The sequence below is a fragment of the Monodelphis domestica genome, chromosome 5 (genome assembly GCF_027887165.1).
Source record: "Monodelphis domestica isolate mMonDom1 chromosome 5, mMonDom1.pri, whole genome shotgun sequence".
NCBI lineage: Eukaryota > Metazoa > Chordata > Mammalia > Didelphimorphia > Didelphidae > Monodelphis > Monodelphis domestica.
Genome location: NC_077231.1, coordinates 45,480,024 through 45,498,947, shown reverse-complemented (window position 1 = coordinate 45,498,947; position 18,924 = coordinate 45,480,024). Strand labels below are relative to the sequence as shown.

General features: G+C 32.0%; 1 protein-coding gene across 7 annotated transcripts in view; it reads right to left on the bottom strand.

Annotated features, from left to right (window-relative positions):
• Positions 1 to 5,770: 5,770 nt before the first annotated feature.
• Positions 5,771 to 18,924, bottom strand: part of CPSF6 (cleavage and polyadenylation specific factor 6) — a 34,900-nt gene continuing 21,746 nt past the window's right edge. For 3 of the 7 annotated variants that reach the window (XM_007502881.3, XM_007502877.3, XM_007502880.3), the window contains 4 exons: positions 18,366 to 18,481; positions 17,933 to 18,086; positions 14,203 to 14,398; positions 6,266 to 6,691 (listed from right to left, as the gene is read on the bottom strand). In XM_007502881.3, coding sequence (XP_007502943.1) covers positions 14,209 to 14,398; positions 17,933 to 18,086; positions 18,366 to 18,481 — 460 coding nt within the window. In that variant the 3' untranslated portion in view covers positions 6,266 to 6,691; positions 14,203 to 14,208. Of the gene's footprint in view, positions 6,692 to 9,683; positions 14,121 to 14,202; positions 14,399 to 17,932; positions 18,087 to 18,365; positions 18,482 to 18,924 lie in introns of those variants that run through there. The other 4 variants (NM_001172361.1, XM_007502879.3, XM_056797288.1 and 1 more) reach the window with 4 other exon arrangements.

Here is an 18,924-nt window from a genome sequence, read left to right as displayed (position 1 = left end):
ACAAGAAAATCAGTCCAAGGAACATACATGTATCACACCTTCAGAGAGATAGTTCATGAGAACTGAATTTAAATTGTCCTAGAGGAATGCTGAGTGAGCACTCCTATATTTATTTCTAATGAGAAATTAAGTCTGTGGATAATTTTTTAGGGGAACTAACAGACTCCACTCAACATCATTGAGACTTGGGATTCCAATGTTTCAGAAGTCAACAGTTGCAGCTGTTGGCAAAAGAATTATGGTAGACAACTTCCTTTTTCTTACTTTTGAAGTAATTTTAGATATAAGCTTAGTCAACATATTTGGTAGTGTTCTTAATACACCATACAGTCATTAATAATGGGATTTGTCAAATGAGGTTAGGGTTTGATTCTGAGATATTTCCTTTGTATTCCCACAGTGAGAACTTAAGCTAATTTATGGAAAACTTTCATTTTTAGTCATTTATGAGGTAATTATAGAACATATTCCTTAACTGGCTTTGAACGTGGAGACAGAATAAGTTAATGAGTCAAAAGAAACCTGAAGAAATGGGAGATGGAAAATAAATTGCTGAGGAACCAAAGAATAGCGCCCTTCTTCCAGAAGCTCTGCCAAATAGCCTGGGACATACCTATTTATTCTAATTATTTTTGATCCTCTGATTCAACAGCCATAAAAAAAAAATTCTGGATTCATTAAAGCAGTCAGTTCTTAAACAGGATCAATTAAAAACAAATCTGGACAATTGCAGTTCAGTCTTATGAGTCTAATACCAGTTTCTGGTACAAATCTGACAAAAGAAAAAGTCACTGAATCTACAGGTCCACGATTTCAATTCTTTAAAGAGGTTCTGCAAAAGTCATCTATATAAGTGCACTATGTTTACTTAAAGTATAATCAAGTTGAGTTTACAATTTCTCCCAATAATTATTTCAACCAAAAAAGTTATCAGGAGTCATGTATGAGTCTTCAAAATCACTGTTGTACTGATTTTAAAATATAAAAAATTGAGTGATTAGATAGCACTAATTGAATATGCCTAATATTTAAAGTAATTTTTGCTATCTTAAAAAATTCCAGGCATGCAAAAAGGCAACTAGAACAGAGATCAGTTCTCCCATAGTGCTATTTAAGAAGTCCTTAATGTTGGCAAATAGCATCCAAAACTTCTATAAAGTTATCTACCTTCTTATCCATTGCAAAAATTCAAGCAATTAAAATGTGCTCAAATTAATTTTAGATATTATTTTGGGGTTTCTTCATATTTATTACCTTCTGTATATCATCTTTTCAAACTGACTCTTGAGAAATAAGCCTACAATAGAATCAAAGACTTTGAGAGCTACAAAGAACCTTATTGGTTTATATATAATTTAAATTTACTCTTCTTACTTTACAGGTGAGGAAACAGCAATATAAACGGTTCTCCAGTTACACTGGGTTAAAATTAGAGCAAAGACTAAAACCTACCGATCCCAACTCCGACTCAGTAAACTAAACCTTCTTCTATACGAAGTGGTCTTCCAATAATAGCATAAAAGAAACCACACCCTCCTACTAAAAAAATAACCTTATTTCTAAGATAAGTATATATTTTTTAATTCTGATTTACTATGTAATGCCAGTAGTGTATGAATTATTATGACTTTATAAAATAATAAGTTATAAGAAAAACTAAAAAGGACAGACTGCAAAGTATTTATCAAAACTGTATTTTATTTTTTCAATACAAGATAAATACCATGCTTGTTACTAATGCAGTTTTAAAGGCCAACAAAGGCCATATAGCAAACTGCTGAACAGTCACCTAAATGCGAAAGAAAGAAAAGTAAAGATGGAAAGTGGACATTAACACAAAATTCCAACTACAAACACTTTTAAAAAATGGAATGAAGTTTCAAAGAAGCTAACCTGAAAGTAAGTCTAGTTAACCAGGACAGGACTTTAAAACTATGTCCACTTGATCAAATACCACCTTACCTTTGCACAGATATCTTATGAAGAAACCATATAGTCAAAAGCTAAAGATGTATGACTTTCTTTGGCCTGCTGGTATTAGCTTATTATTTACAAAGTCGTATTCAGGAATTCAATTAGACACTGGTTACCTGGAGTACAATATTTTGGTAGGGGCTTTCTAACAGAAATCACACAAAATTTTGATACGGTTGTACAATACCACAAACCAGTTGGCTATACAACCTGGGCCAAGGTGACAATATGATGATAAATAGGTACTTTTTAAGGCTAGCCATCAATGTTAGATGTATCCCTTAAAATGATTATTTACTACAAAGGACCTCTCCCTTTATTTACCACCTGAGTACTATCGTTTTTCCTTGAAACACAACCAATCAGCAAAATGAATTTACCATTGTATTTTTTAAATCATGTAACATGAACCGCCAAAGAGTGTTATGCAGCAACAGTGTGACAATAAGAACCAGTGTTCAAAAACATCCTTTACACTAACTGCAGGCATCTACCTATTTGTAAAATCTTTAATAAGACATTAATTCAAAATGAAGATATATGATTTATCCATGTGGAAAACCTGGTCATATTTAATACATTAAATTACCCTTTTGGAACTTTGTTGAATTCATTAAAATTATTTCTACCTAAAGCCAAATTTAAAAGATTTCCATTCCCAAATGCCCAGTGGAGTAGTTAGTCCTCCTATTATCATCAGATTAACAAACTACCTCTATCTCTACCAAGTATATACTTCCCACATAGAAAAAATAAGCAGTTTCAACAGTTGCACACTGAAATAGTAAACACCAACCTCCCAAAGTTCTAAATAAGAAACAATGGTTAAAACACTAAATTAATCCAAGTAGGATAAGTAGAACACAATTACCTGAATATTTTGAATATTCATAAAAATCCACGTTGCTTCTTCCCAATGCTAGGAAAGACAAGTATAAGAATTTCCTCCTAGAAGCCTAGACAAAGTTTTTTGCTTATATTTTCTACCACTTTAAAATATTTTGAACTTTTAATTGTATTTCAAAATTGGTCTATGTCAGATGTTTTACATTAACAACATAAATGCTACACTTAAGGCCACATTGTAATTTACTCAATTCTTTTGTATGTTAATTTTATAAGAAACTAGCCTAAGGCTTCCAAGAGTCAATTTGTATAAAAAAAATTTTAAAGGCATTATTTTTGAAAAGGTGACAAGGAAATACATTAATTACTGTAGAATAGGAAATCAGAAATTCTTTCTGAAAAAATCACTACATATATACTTTTACCATAAATGGAAAATATATATACAACATATAAGTCTGTAGTTATCCACATATAACTGGGAAAAACATTTACAGAGGACGTAAGGATGCAACTAGTCATTATAACCAATTTTAAAAATACAGTCTTTTAAAAATTTTGAGATCAACAATGTATTCTCAAAAATGAAATCACAACATAAATGTCCTCTTTAATTAACTTAAGCTGAAGCTTAAACAGAAAAAAAACCCCAAAAACCTCTTATCTTACAAAGATACAGAAAATGTAATGATCATTCAGGTATGACGGCCAAAATTTTGAGAGTAAACTCAATAGAAAGGCCTATCAGCAGCATCTCTTCTTGTAAAATGATGTGTATTTTTATATTGGCACATTTACATACATGAGGGGAAAGGGGAGAAGCTTTCCCCTCTGAACACCCCTTTCATGATAAAAGATGGTGCAGCTTTTTATTAAAGCCTCCATAGTTATAATTGACCTTTAATGACAAGTAAAGAAACATTCTCCACAGGAGACTAATTAAAAATAATCTTAGCTATTTCACATACCTTTTTTTAGTGGTTTTCAAAATTTAAATTAAGAAACCACCCTTATAAAGGGACATAGAATGGAATACAAGTATAAATGAATGTTAGTTCATTTGACATATTTTACCTAACCAAACTCCACAAGCCAAACATTTGCAATTTGATGACATTGGGAAAAAAAACTTTGAAAATCACACAATCAAATAATGCTCAAATAGCAAGTAAAGTATCTAAATGCTACAACAGTAATGAAACTGGCCAATAGCATTCGGACTGCTTAGGACTAACAAGCACTATTATTTTCAAATTAAACTAAAGCTTGAAACCACATTCTTTACAATTATGAATTAAGAAACAATGAAAGGCTCTGAATATTTTTCTTTTTGGTGTCTATAAAGGGCTGACCTCTTTGGATTTTTTTTGTATGCAAAGACAAGAAAACAGTTTTCGGTAACATCAGAGTTGATGAAGTATTTCAACTAGCCCATAAATAGAATTGAGAGGGAAGATGGAGGGAACATTAAAGAAGGTGTATAATTCATACTATACATTCATGAGAAACTAGGTAGTAAGTAAATGAGGGTCAACTGACACAGTTCACTATAAACCAAACTGGGCTTCTTTCCAGAAACAAATACTTAAGGATAATGAATTAGCAATCTAAAACAACAATTTTGGTACATTCTGCCCAAAGCACAGAAGTCACATTAAAAGAAAGTGGGAGTTCATGAAAACTGATAGTGCATAAGCAAAAATCTCTGGAAGAATATGTAATAAAGACTAAAATATGTATGTATCCATGTAAACGTTTGTAAAATGTTTTGATCTTTATGATTCCACTTTTAACATTAAGACAAAATTATATTCTTATGGACACTTTAACTTACCTGTAAGTTGTCCCTTTAATATTAAATATTTCCCTTGCAATAGATATATACTCATTTTTAATTCCCATTGCGTTATTTTGAATATTTTAACAAAGATAAGAGACATCGAACTATCTGAAATCCAACCCCTATGCACAAACTCCGAAAATAAAAATCACATAACCTTAATACAACTTCCAAGTTACATTTTTTTAAAAAGGAAGCATCACTTAAAACAAAAGGAACATATAAAAATTACTTCTGATAGTAAAATATTGACAAACATCAATGATCCAATCCCATGCATGAACATTCCAGTCACAAAAATTTAAAAATAAAAATGGGAAAGAATACATGGATAATTCCCACATAAAAGGTGATTGGGGATTGGGGGTGGAGAGATTATCTGATGTTAAAGGATCAAAGCCAATGGTTTGCAGCTACATATTATGCGAGTTCTCAGTAAAAGCTAACTTGAATCTGTGACACTAGGGAAGATCTCTCCTTTAAATTAAGCCTATAAGGTCTTAAAACTTATCCTAAAATAAAAAGTCAACACTGTTTTGAGGAGATGACACAGCTCTGGATCAGTTATTAGTGATCATACTGTATTCTAGTGATTGACTTCCATAAACAAAAATCTTACTGAGGTGTTATTCTGCTGATGCAGAACAAAGGTCATTTTTGCTATTTTTCCAAATTTGGTAGGTTCATGCGAGCCAGCTGCTTTAGAAAAATATTATTAGTCATATAAACAAAATTTTAAGGTAGGCTTGCAAAAACCTCAAGATGATGAACTTTGTACCATGAACCACCAGGTTGCATGAATGTAAATATGCATATATGTATATATTCCCTTAAAATGAGAGGGGGGATGTATATAATTCAAAGAAATAATTGAAAATAAAATCTAGTATTTTAAGAAAACATTATGCTCATAAAAAAATCCAGTTATCTAAAAAATCAAAACTAAGGCTCTCTTTACTCACATTTATCTGGTGCACAGATGAAGCCATATATATATGTATGTATGTATGTATATATATATATATATATATATATATATAGCTTCAAAATACACCAAAAGCACCTTTTCAGAAAGAAATCTGCAAACAATGGCAGCACCTCAATTGCCAAGATATTTCTTCCATGCTAACGGCTTACAATTAATGTTCCTGTATACATTCATGTCATAATTAAGTTGCGTACCATGGCAGATAATACAGATTTTACTAAAACGTTGAGCCCATATATTTTTGATCCCTAACATTGACTGGATTACTTGGATCACAATGTTAGTCAAACTGTAGTTTTTACAATTTTACATACCATTTAGCAATTTCACAAGCCATCTAGGTAAAAATAACTAGAAAAGCAGAATATAGAAATATTAAATACTCCATGTAATCACCTATTCTAATATCAAAATCAAGTGCAAGAAACACTTAATTAGTATGTTTAATCCACTGAACGCAAGATTAGGTTGATGCATATCCAAAAAACTATTGCGATGCTTTTTTTTAAGAGGACAGTATAAATGTTGTCATAATAACATTATCTTCAAATATTGCTGAACACAAGACTTTCCCTGAGGTGTAAACATCAAAGAACTTGAACAGCTTTACACATCAGCCCCATTAAACAGTTTATTACAACACTACATCTATTGTAATCAAAGTGGTGCTGTTTACAGACATTATCATATGAACATTTGAACAAGAACAAACTACTATAAAAACAAGCATTTACTTGACTTTTTTTTCCAATTGCTTGCACATTATAATGGCCAAATGTATATAACCAGTAATAAGGCTGCAAAAGCTATAACTTCTAAATCACACAGGTTCCCTTCAAATAAAACAGGTAAGCAACATAAAAAGGAAAAGGAGCTACTGGTTACCATTTATGCAGATTTGCTTTATTCAGATCTATTCCTGTCCATTTTATCCATGAATCCTTACAGGCTCAGTTCAATCACAAGAAGCAAACTGCTGGACAAGCGTCATTTTCCCCCATGAAGAAGGTTTCTTGTCTTGCAAGGTGTTCCTCTTCCTTCAGCTGTAATGTGTCAAAATTTGTGATGTAGATTTTGCTATTCCCCATAATACACAGAAAAAATGTTGGCTTAACTCTACATACACAAGTCGTGCATCTACTTCACCATCATGTAATCTAACACAAAATAAGCAATAGGGAAACAGTAGCTGTTTGTCTACTGGCAAAGAAGCTTGAGTCAACAAATCATCTCACCACTAATATGTAACCCACAATTCTTTCTCCTTCCCCCCAAAATGAAATTTTAGTGGTTTAAAAAAACAAATGTACCAATAACAAAGCAGCTACTGTCTCTCTGTGATGATGGAAACATTTAAACCTTTTCCTAAAGAATGTAGACTACAAAAGTAAATAAAAGCGTGCTTGGATGACTTTACTGCATATTTTTATATACCAATACTAAATTGATTCATTTAACAAGTAAAAAACTGAACTGAAAATAAAAGGATTCATTACATATCAATTAATATTTATTTAATAACATACAGGAATAATATCTGTGATCATTATAAATCATATGCTGCTTCACGTTACAAAAAGTGTAAAAAAGTAGATCAATGTGGGCAATTTAACTAAATATGATGACATCTAAATACAAATTTTTAGACATAATACAAATGGAAAACATTTACTTAAATTTCCACCCCATTCCACCCAGACAAGTTCCTAAAGCAGCATTATTGGCTAAGCATAAGACATAATTTAATTTTTAAAAAATCTACAATGTTCACTTTAAATTATTGACTTTAAAAGCTCACATGATAAATGTCATAAATTTGATCAACTTAAAAGTCAATAATAATCCATTACATAAAAATTTGCATATTTCAGATAGTCACAGTTTAAACAACAACTTCATAAAGTACTGAAAGCATTTTTTCCAATGACAATATAATTTGTAATTTTAACACCAGATACTTAAGAGGCAATTCCATTGAAGACCATTTAAAAGTTCTTATAAAAGGAATCCTTCAATAATGCAAGGTGTTTTAATCATCATATATTTTATAATAAAAAAGTATTCTTTTTGTTTTAGAATATTCTGTAGTGTAGATTTCCTGAACAAGTCAAAATTTTAATTTACTACTATCTATAGATAAAATAGATCAAAGAATATTGCCAATTATAGAAGTTTCATAAATGGGTTGTTTTTTATTTTTTGTTCTCCCAACTAATCTGGAAGATCTTAAGGGCTGTTATCTCATCTTTGGCTCCCCAGTGCATTCCATACAGCTAGCATGGAATAAACGCTTGATGATAATGAAGATGAGGATGAGGATGAATTTTACTATAGGAAGTAGATGTGTGTTTGTGTGTAGAGGGGTTGTATAACTTGATAATTAGCTTCCCTAAAACATAGTTCCTAAATCCATGGAGCTATTTTGAATACTTTACATTTACTCTGCAAGAGTCTTCAGTACTTCCAGGTTTTTGGTTTTACTGTACTTTTAACGATGGAATTTTGGACAGATGTTTACCACTAAAATTTTTTTTCATACATATTCACATTGTATATTCTTGAGCAAACAAAATATGAAAAGAATGCACTGCAAATTATATAAGGTAAAGCAAATGTTCAGATCTAACAATGTGCTAATAAATAGCAAAAAACATTTTGGGCATGGGAACACTATATGGAAGAGAAAATATATATAATAGTACCCCTCTACACACACACACACACACCACTTTTCCACATACATTGGTATTTTATATTGTTCAGTATTTAAACATCATATGACTGCCTAACTTTCTGGAAAGGCCTTAAACTGCATAATACAAATTTCTATATTAAAAAACAGGGTTGGTTTACCAACTTAAAAAAAATGTTTTTAACCCAATCTGAAACCTCAAAAAAAAAAACCATACAAAACATAAAAAGAGAACATTCCAATATATTTCAAATCCTTATTTCTAAACACTTCACACATTTAGTCACTTGTTAATACAAATTTCACAGTATATCAGAAGAGAATTTAAAAAGTAAAATACACTTCCATTAACCCAACCCAATTCAACAGCTTTTCAGAAATATTTAAGTACACATCTACATGAACAAAGAATTATAAGAAAGCAAATAGTTTCGATGTCTGTGCTTTTAGGAATGCCAGTCTGACCTATTGGTAATGACTATGTCATGGATGATAACTGTGTCAATAACCTTCTACAAAAGCTAGGATTATGACAGCAGTTATAATACAAAAGCTATAAGCAAAATTTGGAATTCATCAATCACTAAGTCTATAAACAGAAATGAGTAACTGTTTAAAGTCCATGCACAAACAAACAGTTTCATTAACATTTTTTTGGTAAGTCAAAATCATAACAACTTAACAATTTCATTTTAAAAATTACGAATGTTTCTGTTAGAAAAAGTTATCTCAACAAATCCATCATATATCTTTAAAATAATAAAGCAAGTTCACATGGCTAATAAGATTTTGGTAAAACAAAAAGAAAAGCATTTCCGTAGTGGACTCAGTGGAACCAAACCTCTCTTCATGACTGAACCTTTCCCTTCTAACTAATAGTCCTGAAAAGCAGGAGAAAAGAATCAGGGGACCAAACAATGGGTGCTTCTGTTTTGTTATTAACCCCACAAATAAAAAAGGTGGGTCTAAATTCCTCCATTGTGATAAACATATATGAGAATATATGACAAACAATTCTCTGTTTATTGTAGATGTATACAAAAAAAATCCTACTATTAAAGCACAGTAATTTAAAGATTTTTTCACTTTGACCCTTGAATAGTACTTACCTCCTTTAAACTAAAGCCCTTTCTTTTGAGTTAAACAGGGTGATAGTCTAAATTGCCTCACAATGGCAGCAGGCTAATTATTTGGCATTTTAATCATGTTTAAAGTCAGTTCTAAAATCCAATCATAGGATGATCCCACCCCCATCCCTAGTTGGCTAAAAATTTAATATGTGCTACCCCCTTCAAGAAAGCTTTCAAATTATGAAAGCATAAACTTTTGTTCTGAATATTAGGTTTTCTGATTAGCATTAACTATTTATTCAGTATTAATTGGAAACATCCATTCAAACAAACCTACAGTCTAGTTTACAAGCTAAACAGTGAAAATAAGTTTCACATTGAAATGAAGGTGAGGAGATGCAGCAACCCACAGTCACTAAGAAATATTATAAAAACAGGGAACTCAATGAGTTTTTAAACAAAATTATACTTATTCTCAAACCACAATAAGCAAAACATTTACAACACCTTCATGCAAACCATCATTTTACAAATAATGTACAAACAGCTAACAGTTCTTAAATTTGAGAGACTATTACAGACATTTTTTAACCATTATTGGTTAGAACTTTTATCATGTGCATATGCAATAAAAGGTAAAGAGCTGGGAAGACAAAAGAAATACAGGGCTAGATTAATGCAGTTTTTAATATGCTTTAAGAGTTGAAAAAACTTGCTTAGCAGAGTGCTTTGTATATAGCAATTGCCTAACAAAAGTTTGTTGAATAAAAGTTTAAATATTTAAGTACCAAATATGAACATGCATCAAGAATCCCATTCTCTAGCTCTTTCTGGTTTGTCAGCTCCAAACTAACAGCAAAATAATTTTGATTAAGAATACAAAAAAAGGTTTTTCTCCCCCAGTAAGCCAGGTTAAAAAAAAAAATTTCTTTTCAAACTCTTTATTTTACAGATGTTATCTGGGCATTAGGTTTTATATTCTTATCAATTTTGTACAACCATGGCTCTGTATAGAATATTAGAATAGAAGAAACCTTAAAGATCATGTAGTCCAAATATTAGGAAATTTAAGAAACCTAGCATCCAAAATTTAAAGCTAAAAAGGACCTTTGAGGTCAATGAATATCATCCTCATTAGTTTTAAGTGTCTCCCTCAAGGTAACAGCGCTAGGAAGTCCTTCATGACTCAAAGTCTTAATTCTCTGTCCCCTACAACAGGCTTACTAGGTAACTTTGACTATGTGAAATGACTAAAGATAAAACCAGACTGATTTGAAGCGACAAGAGCAAGGTCAAAGATCAGTCTGAACTTGTCAAGTCAATAGAGTTGGATATTTATTATTCTCAAGTATAAAAAGCCCAAATTAATATTTGATGTTCTAGATTGAAGGGATGTTAGCAGGAAGAGGTCATGCCATAGTAAATGAGATTGGCATCACCATTTTTACTGTTAGAAATGGCTAGTTAGTATGGCTTAATCATGTAAAGTGTCTAAAATAAAATCCATCCCATAATCTTGTTTGTAATAGCATACTTTTTTCCTAGCTAGTACAAATAAAATATAAAAACTTCAGCCCACTTCAAAGCATAGTGTGAATTAATTGAATTACTAGATTACAATATGGCTGAGAATTGATCAAATCAAACATTCCCTTCTCTTTTTTTAAGAAAGAATTTCAGATTAAATAATTTGTAAATTACCTTTCAAAAGGAAAATGCATGTCAATAGTTCAATCTCTCTCATATTAATAAAACTTAATCACTTCTGAGATTTCCAGAGAAGTGAAGATAGGGACAAAAATAAAGTAAGCAACCCACACTTTCTTTCATGAAGATAAAGGAAATTAACATCCAGAAAAAGAAAGAGAAACTTAAGACTATTAATAACAACTCATTTCTTTTAAAACTATAGAAAGCAAGCTCTATGCTACTTATATTTTGCTTAGAGTGGTTTGAGAATATTGATGAAGAAATTACAAAAAAATGAAGCACAATGCAGTTACATACCAAAATTTACAATAGAAGAGGTCTTTCCCTCAAATTATTAAGTTTTCTAAAAATAGTTATACAATTTTAAGAAATGAGTGAATGTATTTAACATGTTAACCAACAGTTTGAACACACAAAAAATTAAGATGGGACAGACAAATAACTTGTTGACATTCATCAAATTAACAATTAAAAGCATGCCTATTTTTGTCAATGTGTTGTCACTGATAAAATCCCATTGCTATTTTATTTCCATACATAATTTTGACTGACATTCATTTGGCTTTCAGGCTGTGATCAATCCATTAAGTACATCTAAAGTCTTACAAGTAAGCTCAAGAGGACTCATGAATTTAAAAGCTTCAAAGTGGGCCAACAACAGACTTCATTTTAATGGGTTAGCAATAATTTCTATCATAATGGTTTGGGTTTTTTTTAATTTAAGACTCTTTAGCTCAAATACTTAACTCTACAACCTTTAAATTGCCTTTTACATCTGTAATCAATAATGTTGGTACAGCAAAAAGAACAATATATTTCAGAAATTCATAAGCAAATTGTTTTCCTTAGATAAAGGCACATTATTACAACTCAGTTTGAATTAAAGTACAAAAAAAAAGAGGGACTTTTGGTATAATACATCATAATTTTAAGAAAAAAAGATTTCAATAACATGTTGCCAGTTCATATTTAATTGCTGAATGTAGTTTAACTCATTATGAAATACCTAGGTGACTAATGTTGGAGTGTAATATCAAAATACTTAAAATTTACAATGGATTTTTACATGTCAGGAATTTCTGCCCAAATGAAATGTAAATTTTCAAAATGTCATTAAACATACTTAAGAACAAAGAGAAATAACCAGGCACAAGGCCTTTAAATATGAGGATCAACAAATTTAATAATTAAATTCTAACAATATTCCAAGTTTTATTATCCCTGTGCTTTCAGCAACTAGAGGCTTGCTGATGTTAACTGACAAACTCTAAATTAAAAAATCAAAACACAGAACCTGTACCTGGGCATAAATGAAATATGTGTATACTAATATGATTCTTGAAATGAGATTGACGAAACTCAAATCATTAAGGATTACAAGCCATTTGGATGGTCACAATTTACTTCAAATAAATAATTGGTACAGTAAATACTGGAACTTTTTCTGGTCAGTTCTCAAAGTTGGGGCAAAATAAGATTTAGATTTACAAGATACTGTAACATTCAATTCCTACCCACAGCAAAAGTAAAACGTTAAAATTTTTTTTTCTATATTTATATACATATGAGATGATTTGGAAATTTTTTAAAAACCCTTAGCGATTTGTTATTACCTCCCCTTAAAGGGGTTGTTTTGACCATTATCTCTATATACATACTGAATTTGTGAAAAACTAAATCTTCAGTAAATAGGAAACTTAAAAGGTCAAAGAAAATTAGCCTATTCAAAATTTAAAACCACTAGAGTGTGTGTGTGTGTGTGTGTGTGTGTGTAACCACTATTCCACTTAAATGGGTTACTTTGTACAGAGCAGTTTAATTCATGAATTACTTCGATTTTAAAATGTGAAAAAAACCTAAGGTGCTAGAAGGAAAAATCTATTCTAGTTGTCTCTATTTGATAAAGTTTGAGACTTGACCATTTAAAATGATACCTATATCAAAATAACGTTGCTTAAATTTCCTAAGTGCCCTAGGTTACTACTAAAGTAAGCTATTTGAGGGTAGTACTAGACAAGAAACAGGCTTAGTTAAATATGGATCAACCATCAACATAAGGGCAAATATGCTTTTGAAAACAAAAAAAAGTAACCTTTATGTCACATGCATATAAGCCACGTGGTAATAATATGTTTCCCCACTTTTCATGTTATGAATTCTATTTACAAATATAAGATCAAATTGTACATGAAAATGAATTATACAGACATTTCTTCTATTAATATCCTTAACACATACAGAAGAAATCGTTTTAAAGTACAGAAAAAAAGATAAGACAAGCAATGGTTATGGCTTATGAATGACACATTGAAGCAAATTGATTTCTGGCCAAAGGTTTTATCTCAAATTACTAAATCAGGATCTTCAGTTTTTTGCAAGTTTTATTATCTACTGACATTCTAAACAAATAATAATTGAGTAGTTTTTATATTTATTTTGTAGTGTGAAATAGCTTTTCAGGATTCATACAGGTTTTGTGATCATGAAATTATGGATTTTCTCTCAAAAAGCATTTAATCTTAACGTAACCATTTGCTGATCCTCAAACTAATAATAATACCCAAGTATATGCTTCCCCAGGACAAACAAAAACAATTATGGGGGCAAAACTCAAAAAGAAATTTTAAACCGTTTGAAAGGAAATCTAGTATATATTGGAATTTATGTATTATAGGAAATTTCAAACAATTTCTTTTAATTTATTGAAAATGAAAACTATGGAAATGATTTAGGGGTAACAAATTTTCAGATTTTAGTAGTGGAGAATGAGCCCTGTTGATTATATTAAAGTAGTAAGATATCGTCCTCTTTTCCCTAAAAAAAGAATCAATCATATATCATACAAATTAACATATCCATGCAGTAAGAATATATTAAAGGGAGAAGAAATATGGATTTTTTTTTTTACCTGAAATTACTTACCTGGCATTACTGTCTTGCATGTTTCCTGAAGAACAAATCCTGCACATGTAGCGGGACCATTTAATATGTAGGTATTTACTGTATAAACAATAGCCTTGGAGTTATATTTAATGTTAATACTACTAGACACTGACAGATAGAAGGAACCAGCAATACCCACCTTCTCTTAACGGTGACGATATTCTCGCTCTCTGTCACGTTCTCTATCACGGTCTCGGTCACGATCCCGATGTCTTTCTCGTTCTCTGCTTCTCTCTCTATAATAATCATCATGACGATCTCTACTACGAGATTTGTGACGTCTGCTCTTTTCTCTGGATCTACTGTGGTCCCTCTCTCTTGAGCGTTCACGTCTTCTAAAAGAAATTACTAGATTAATATTCCTCTTACTTGGGTCCCTAAAACAATAATCTTATGTCTCAGAGCAAACAATCTTTCAGAAGGACAAAACCTTTCAAACATAGTTTAGATCTTTTTCTTATCCATCCCTTCCCTATAACATAAAGTAGTGGTCTATATAAACAGACAGCACACTAAACAGACTAGCAAACAAATTCAGCAAATATTAAGAACTATTTCTGGGTTCAAGCAAAGTACAGATTCTATTATAAAGACATAGTTTGGATTATCAGCAGCTCAATAGAAACCTGGAACACTCTCCTCTTCCAATAAATAAATATTTCATATAAAAAAAATATATATATATATATTACATAAATATATCTTATAAAGAAAGCTTGAGCACTATGAGTTCCCCCTCTTAACTGATTATGCTTACCCCCCTTGATCCCTCTTTGACAAGATTGTTCTGACATAGCAAACAAGAAAGCAGAGTCTAAAATTATTTTAAGACAAAATTCCATGTGTACATTAATGATATGAAGGGGAAAAGATTTTATAAATGTTATTTTGGTCAACTAATTTTTTAAGAGCCAAAGAATGAATCATATTTAAGTGAAGAGAGAGCAAAAGCAGTCCATGAAAAGAAACAGTTTCTGAGAAAGTGTTCCTTTAGCACTGTTTCTAAGGACAGCAATTTTAGGAATGAGTGCCTTGTCCGAGAGGGCACAGCATGTAGCCTAATCAAGGAATATTCTTTCTTTCCTCTTTCTGATCTAAGGAGTGTGAATTTGACCCAAGCAGATATCATCACAATATTTATATGAGTATATGTTCGTAAGAGTTGGATAAAGAAGCACAAACATTTAAGAGTGGGAAAGGATATTAAAGATTATCTACGGTAGGTGATATTAAGATTGCTATTTTGCAGATGTGGTTTTGAGCAAAGATCACTTAATTTACTGAGATCAGTTTCTTCCTCTATAAAAAAGGTTGGACTAAGTGATATCTGTAATTTCTAAAGTTCCAGGGTTCCAGTCACATATAGGATAAATTATGTTCCAAAGACAAAAGGAAAGTATCTTTGGAAATATTTTGTTGTATCTAATCTTTCCTTCTTCCCTGAGAATCTTTCTGTCTCATCTCCAACCCCACCCCTTTCAGTAAATGCCACCATAGATAAAATGGTGGAACTGGAGTCAGAATGACTTAGAACAGCTTTCCTTCTCTATAAAATAGCTGGTATTTGTTAGCATCACTTCACAAAACTGTTTCAAGTCACAACTGAGATCATCAAATATTCTGCAGTTTTAAAGGGTCAGTTGCTCAATTTCAGGGGCATGTATGAAGAAGTCTTTTCCCCTTCTATGCCTCTCATTGTGAATAGTAATTAGCTTTCTATCCCATTTGACGAAAAGGTAGCAATAAAAATGGGAGAAACAAAAAAATAAAGTCAAAAGTAAATCTCAAACCAACTATTTTAGGTCTGAGAAAACAATAGCTAACATTTATATAGCATTCACTACCTGCAAAGGCACTATGCACTTTTAAAATTATAATCTGATCTGATGTTCACAACAACCCTGTTCTTGCAAGGAAGGTGCCATTATTAATTATTACTAATTTAGAGATGAGGGAACTGAGGCAGACAGAGATTAAATTGCCCAGGATCACACACAGTTAGTTAAGTGTTTGAGGCTGGACTTAAAACTCAGGTCCTTGGGGGCACCGAAAGAGCACAGTATATAAGAGCCCCAGGCCTGGAGATAGGGGGTCCTGCATTCAAATCTGGCCTCAAACAATTCTAGCTGCATGACTCTGGACAAGTGACTTAATCCCAATTGCCCAGCCTTTGGCATATTGGCAAAGATATTACTCTCACCTTACAGATAAGGAATTAAAATGCTTTAAAGTGATTGATCCAAAGTCACACAATAAATTAACAGTGGAGAGATTTAAATCCAGATTAAGTGCAAAATTGGCCCACCAACTTAAAACTGCCTATTATGTTTTTCCTTTTGTACATATGATTTTACTCCTACTAACGTGGCACTACTATAGCCAAGATTTGTCCTCTTTAAAGCTTTTGAAGGATACCCATTTTATTAGTAGTAGTACAAAGCTTTGTTAGTACAAGCTTTATTAGTACAATAATCAAGTTTAATACTAAAATACATCTTATTCCAAGAGTTAAAACCTTTTAGAGCTTTTCCACTACAATGCCAAAGACAGCCATCGTTAAAGTGAATCACACTCTCTAGACATATTTTAGAGATGAATATTAGATTTTTTCACTAATATGCCAAGTAAACCTATATAATACTTCTGCTTTGAGACTGTAAATAAAACATTTAAATTATTTTTGGCACAGTTTTACTCATAACATGTCACAGTTGGTGACCAACAACAGAGGAAGAGAGAAGAGCAAATTAGCAGGGCATATTCTCATGCTCCTTTTTTTAGTCTTCCAATCCCCCAACTAAGCTGAGGTTAAAGTAGAGACTTAAATAAGCACCACTATATGCCAGAGGTGTACAAAAAACACAAGCATTTCTACAGCAGGATACCAAGGCTTATTATCAAGAATACTTTTAACCATTAAGAGTCTTATTAGTGTAGTTAGGGGCTATGGAACACATAAAGACTTTGCAAAAATTATTTAACATCCTTTCATTCAAAAACTCTTCAAAAAGTACAATTCCTACTCTAGGGTTAAAAATTTGTCAAAAAATAGCATTTGTTAAATACTTACTTTATGCAAAGAACCTAAAAAAAAGCTTACTCCCTCTCCAAAAACACTAGCCCCTCTTTCAAGGGCCCCTAACTCTAATTGGGGAGGCTACATGCACACAACCAAATCTTATAGGTGTGTCCCAGCCCCTGAAATATAGCAAGAACTGGTTGGATTGAATGATTCCACACTCTTCTTCTGGTAGGTGGAAATGGAAGCTAAAAGATAAACAATGACTGCTCAAACTTATAAAAGGGAATAAAAAAAAGCAAAGTAGGAGGTTAAAATCTAAGGACCCTGACGCCACAGCTTAGGGTACTTTCCACTGCCACACCAAAGGTATAGTCAGACACTAACTCTTAGAATGACTAACAAAAACAGATGCATCTAAAGTGAAATCAAAAGACTTTATTTCAAATCCTAAAAATGATTCCATTAATTTTCTATTTACAAATATAAAGTTACTTAACCCCCATTGCCTAGCCCTTACCACTGTTCTTCCTTGGAACTGATACTTGTATCAATTTTTTTTTTAACCCTTACCTTCCATCTTGGAGTCAATACTGTGTGTTGGCTCCAAGGCAGAGGAGTGGTAAGGGCTAGGCAATGGGGGTCAAGTGACTTGCCCAGGGTCACACAGCTGGGAAGTGTCCGAGGCCAGATTTGAACCTAGGACCTCCCGTCTCTAGGGCTAGCTCTCAATCCACTGAGCTACCCAGCTGCCCCCACTTGTATCAATTCTAAAGCAGAAGGTAAAAGTTTAAAAAAAAAAGTTTACAAACTAGCAGTTTTAAATGGAACTAAAAAAGGAAAGTTTTACCTTGATCCAGAACCATAAGATTTGGACTCAATTCCATGAAGGCAATCCTGCAAAGAACTAATAAGCACTTTGCAACGATCATCAGCAGATACTTTGGATTGTTTAATTAAGGAAATAGCAGTTACCAATGTCTCAATAGCACTCCCATAATCACCTAAAACAAACAAAACATTAAAAGCCAATAAAATTTGAGTAAAATTTATTTTTTCTATTTTTTTAAAATACCATCTACCCACATAGCAGTAGTATGCATTACATACCCAACCAACATAAAATTCCCAAAGATTTCAATCATGCATTTTAGGAAATTCATGAGATGGAAAAAAAACACATTCTGGGTGAATAATTTACTCACTAGAGCTAATTTTTCTGATTTCCAGGATCTTCTAAGTACTAAGACTGAGGACAATTTCAAAGACCAGGAAATACTAACCAGCACTGGCGTCAGACACAGCTCTTGAAATGGCGCTGCTTGAAATTGCTCTGTTTCTATTCATGATTTCTTCAAACTCTGCTTCACTTAATGGTGTTCTTGCAGCATCCATTTCTCTGCAATAATTAAAATAAACATTAAATTATGTCTTTCAATCGGGGAAATCCTTTCCATTTTAAACAGTTAAAATTAACTTTAGCTACTGTTTTTCTGCCTTAATGGTGTTTTATCTATCCAAATAGAGAAGCAATATAAAGTTCTGTTTTTCCTCAAAGAAATAAAGCTCAATTAATTTCACTAGATTTTGCCTCTTTTTAGTTGAAAAACTACTTTGAATACAAGGAAAACCTCATCTGTCTTAAATTTTGTTTGAGACAGTAAGATGAGCACAACTAATACATAATAAAAGGACCAGAACAACTTGGACAGTAATACAGAGCTTTAAAATTGGTAGGATCTCTAAGGTCTGTTAGCCCAGCTATATCATTAAACAGAATAGGTCCACAAAGGTTACAATAAAAGCCCTAGCTCTCTGACAGAAAGACAGGATGGCTGACTC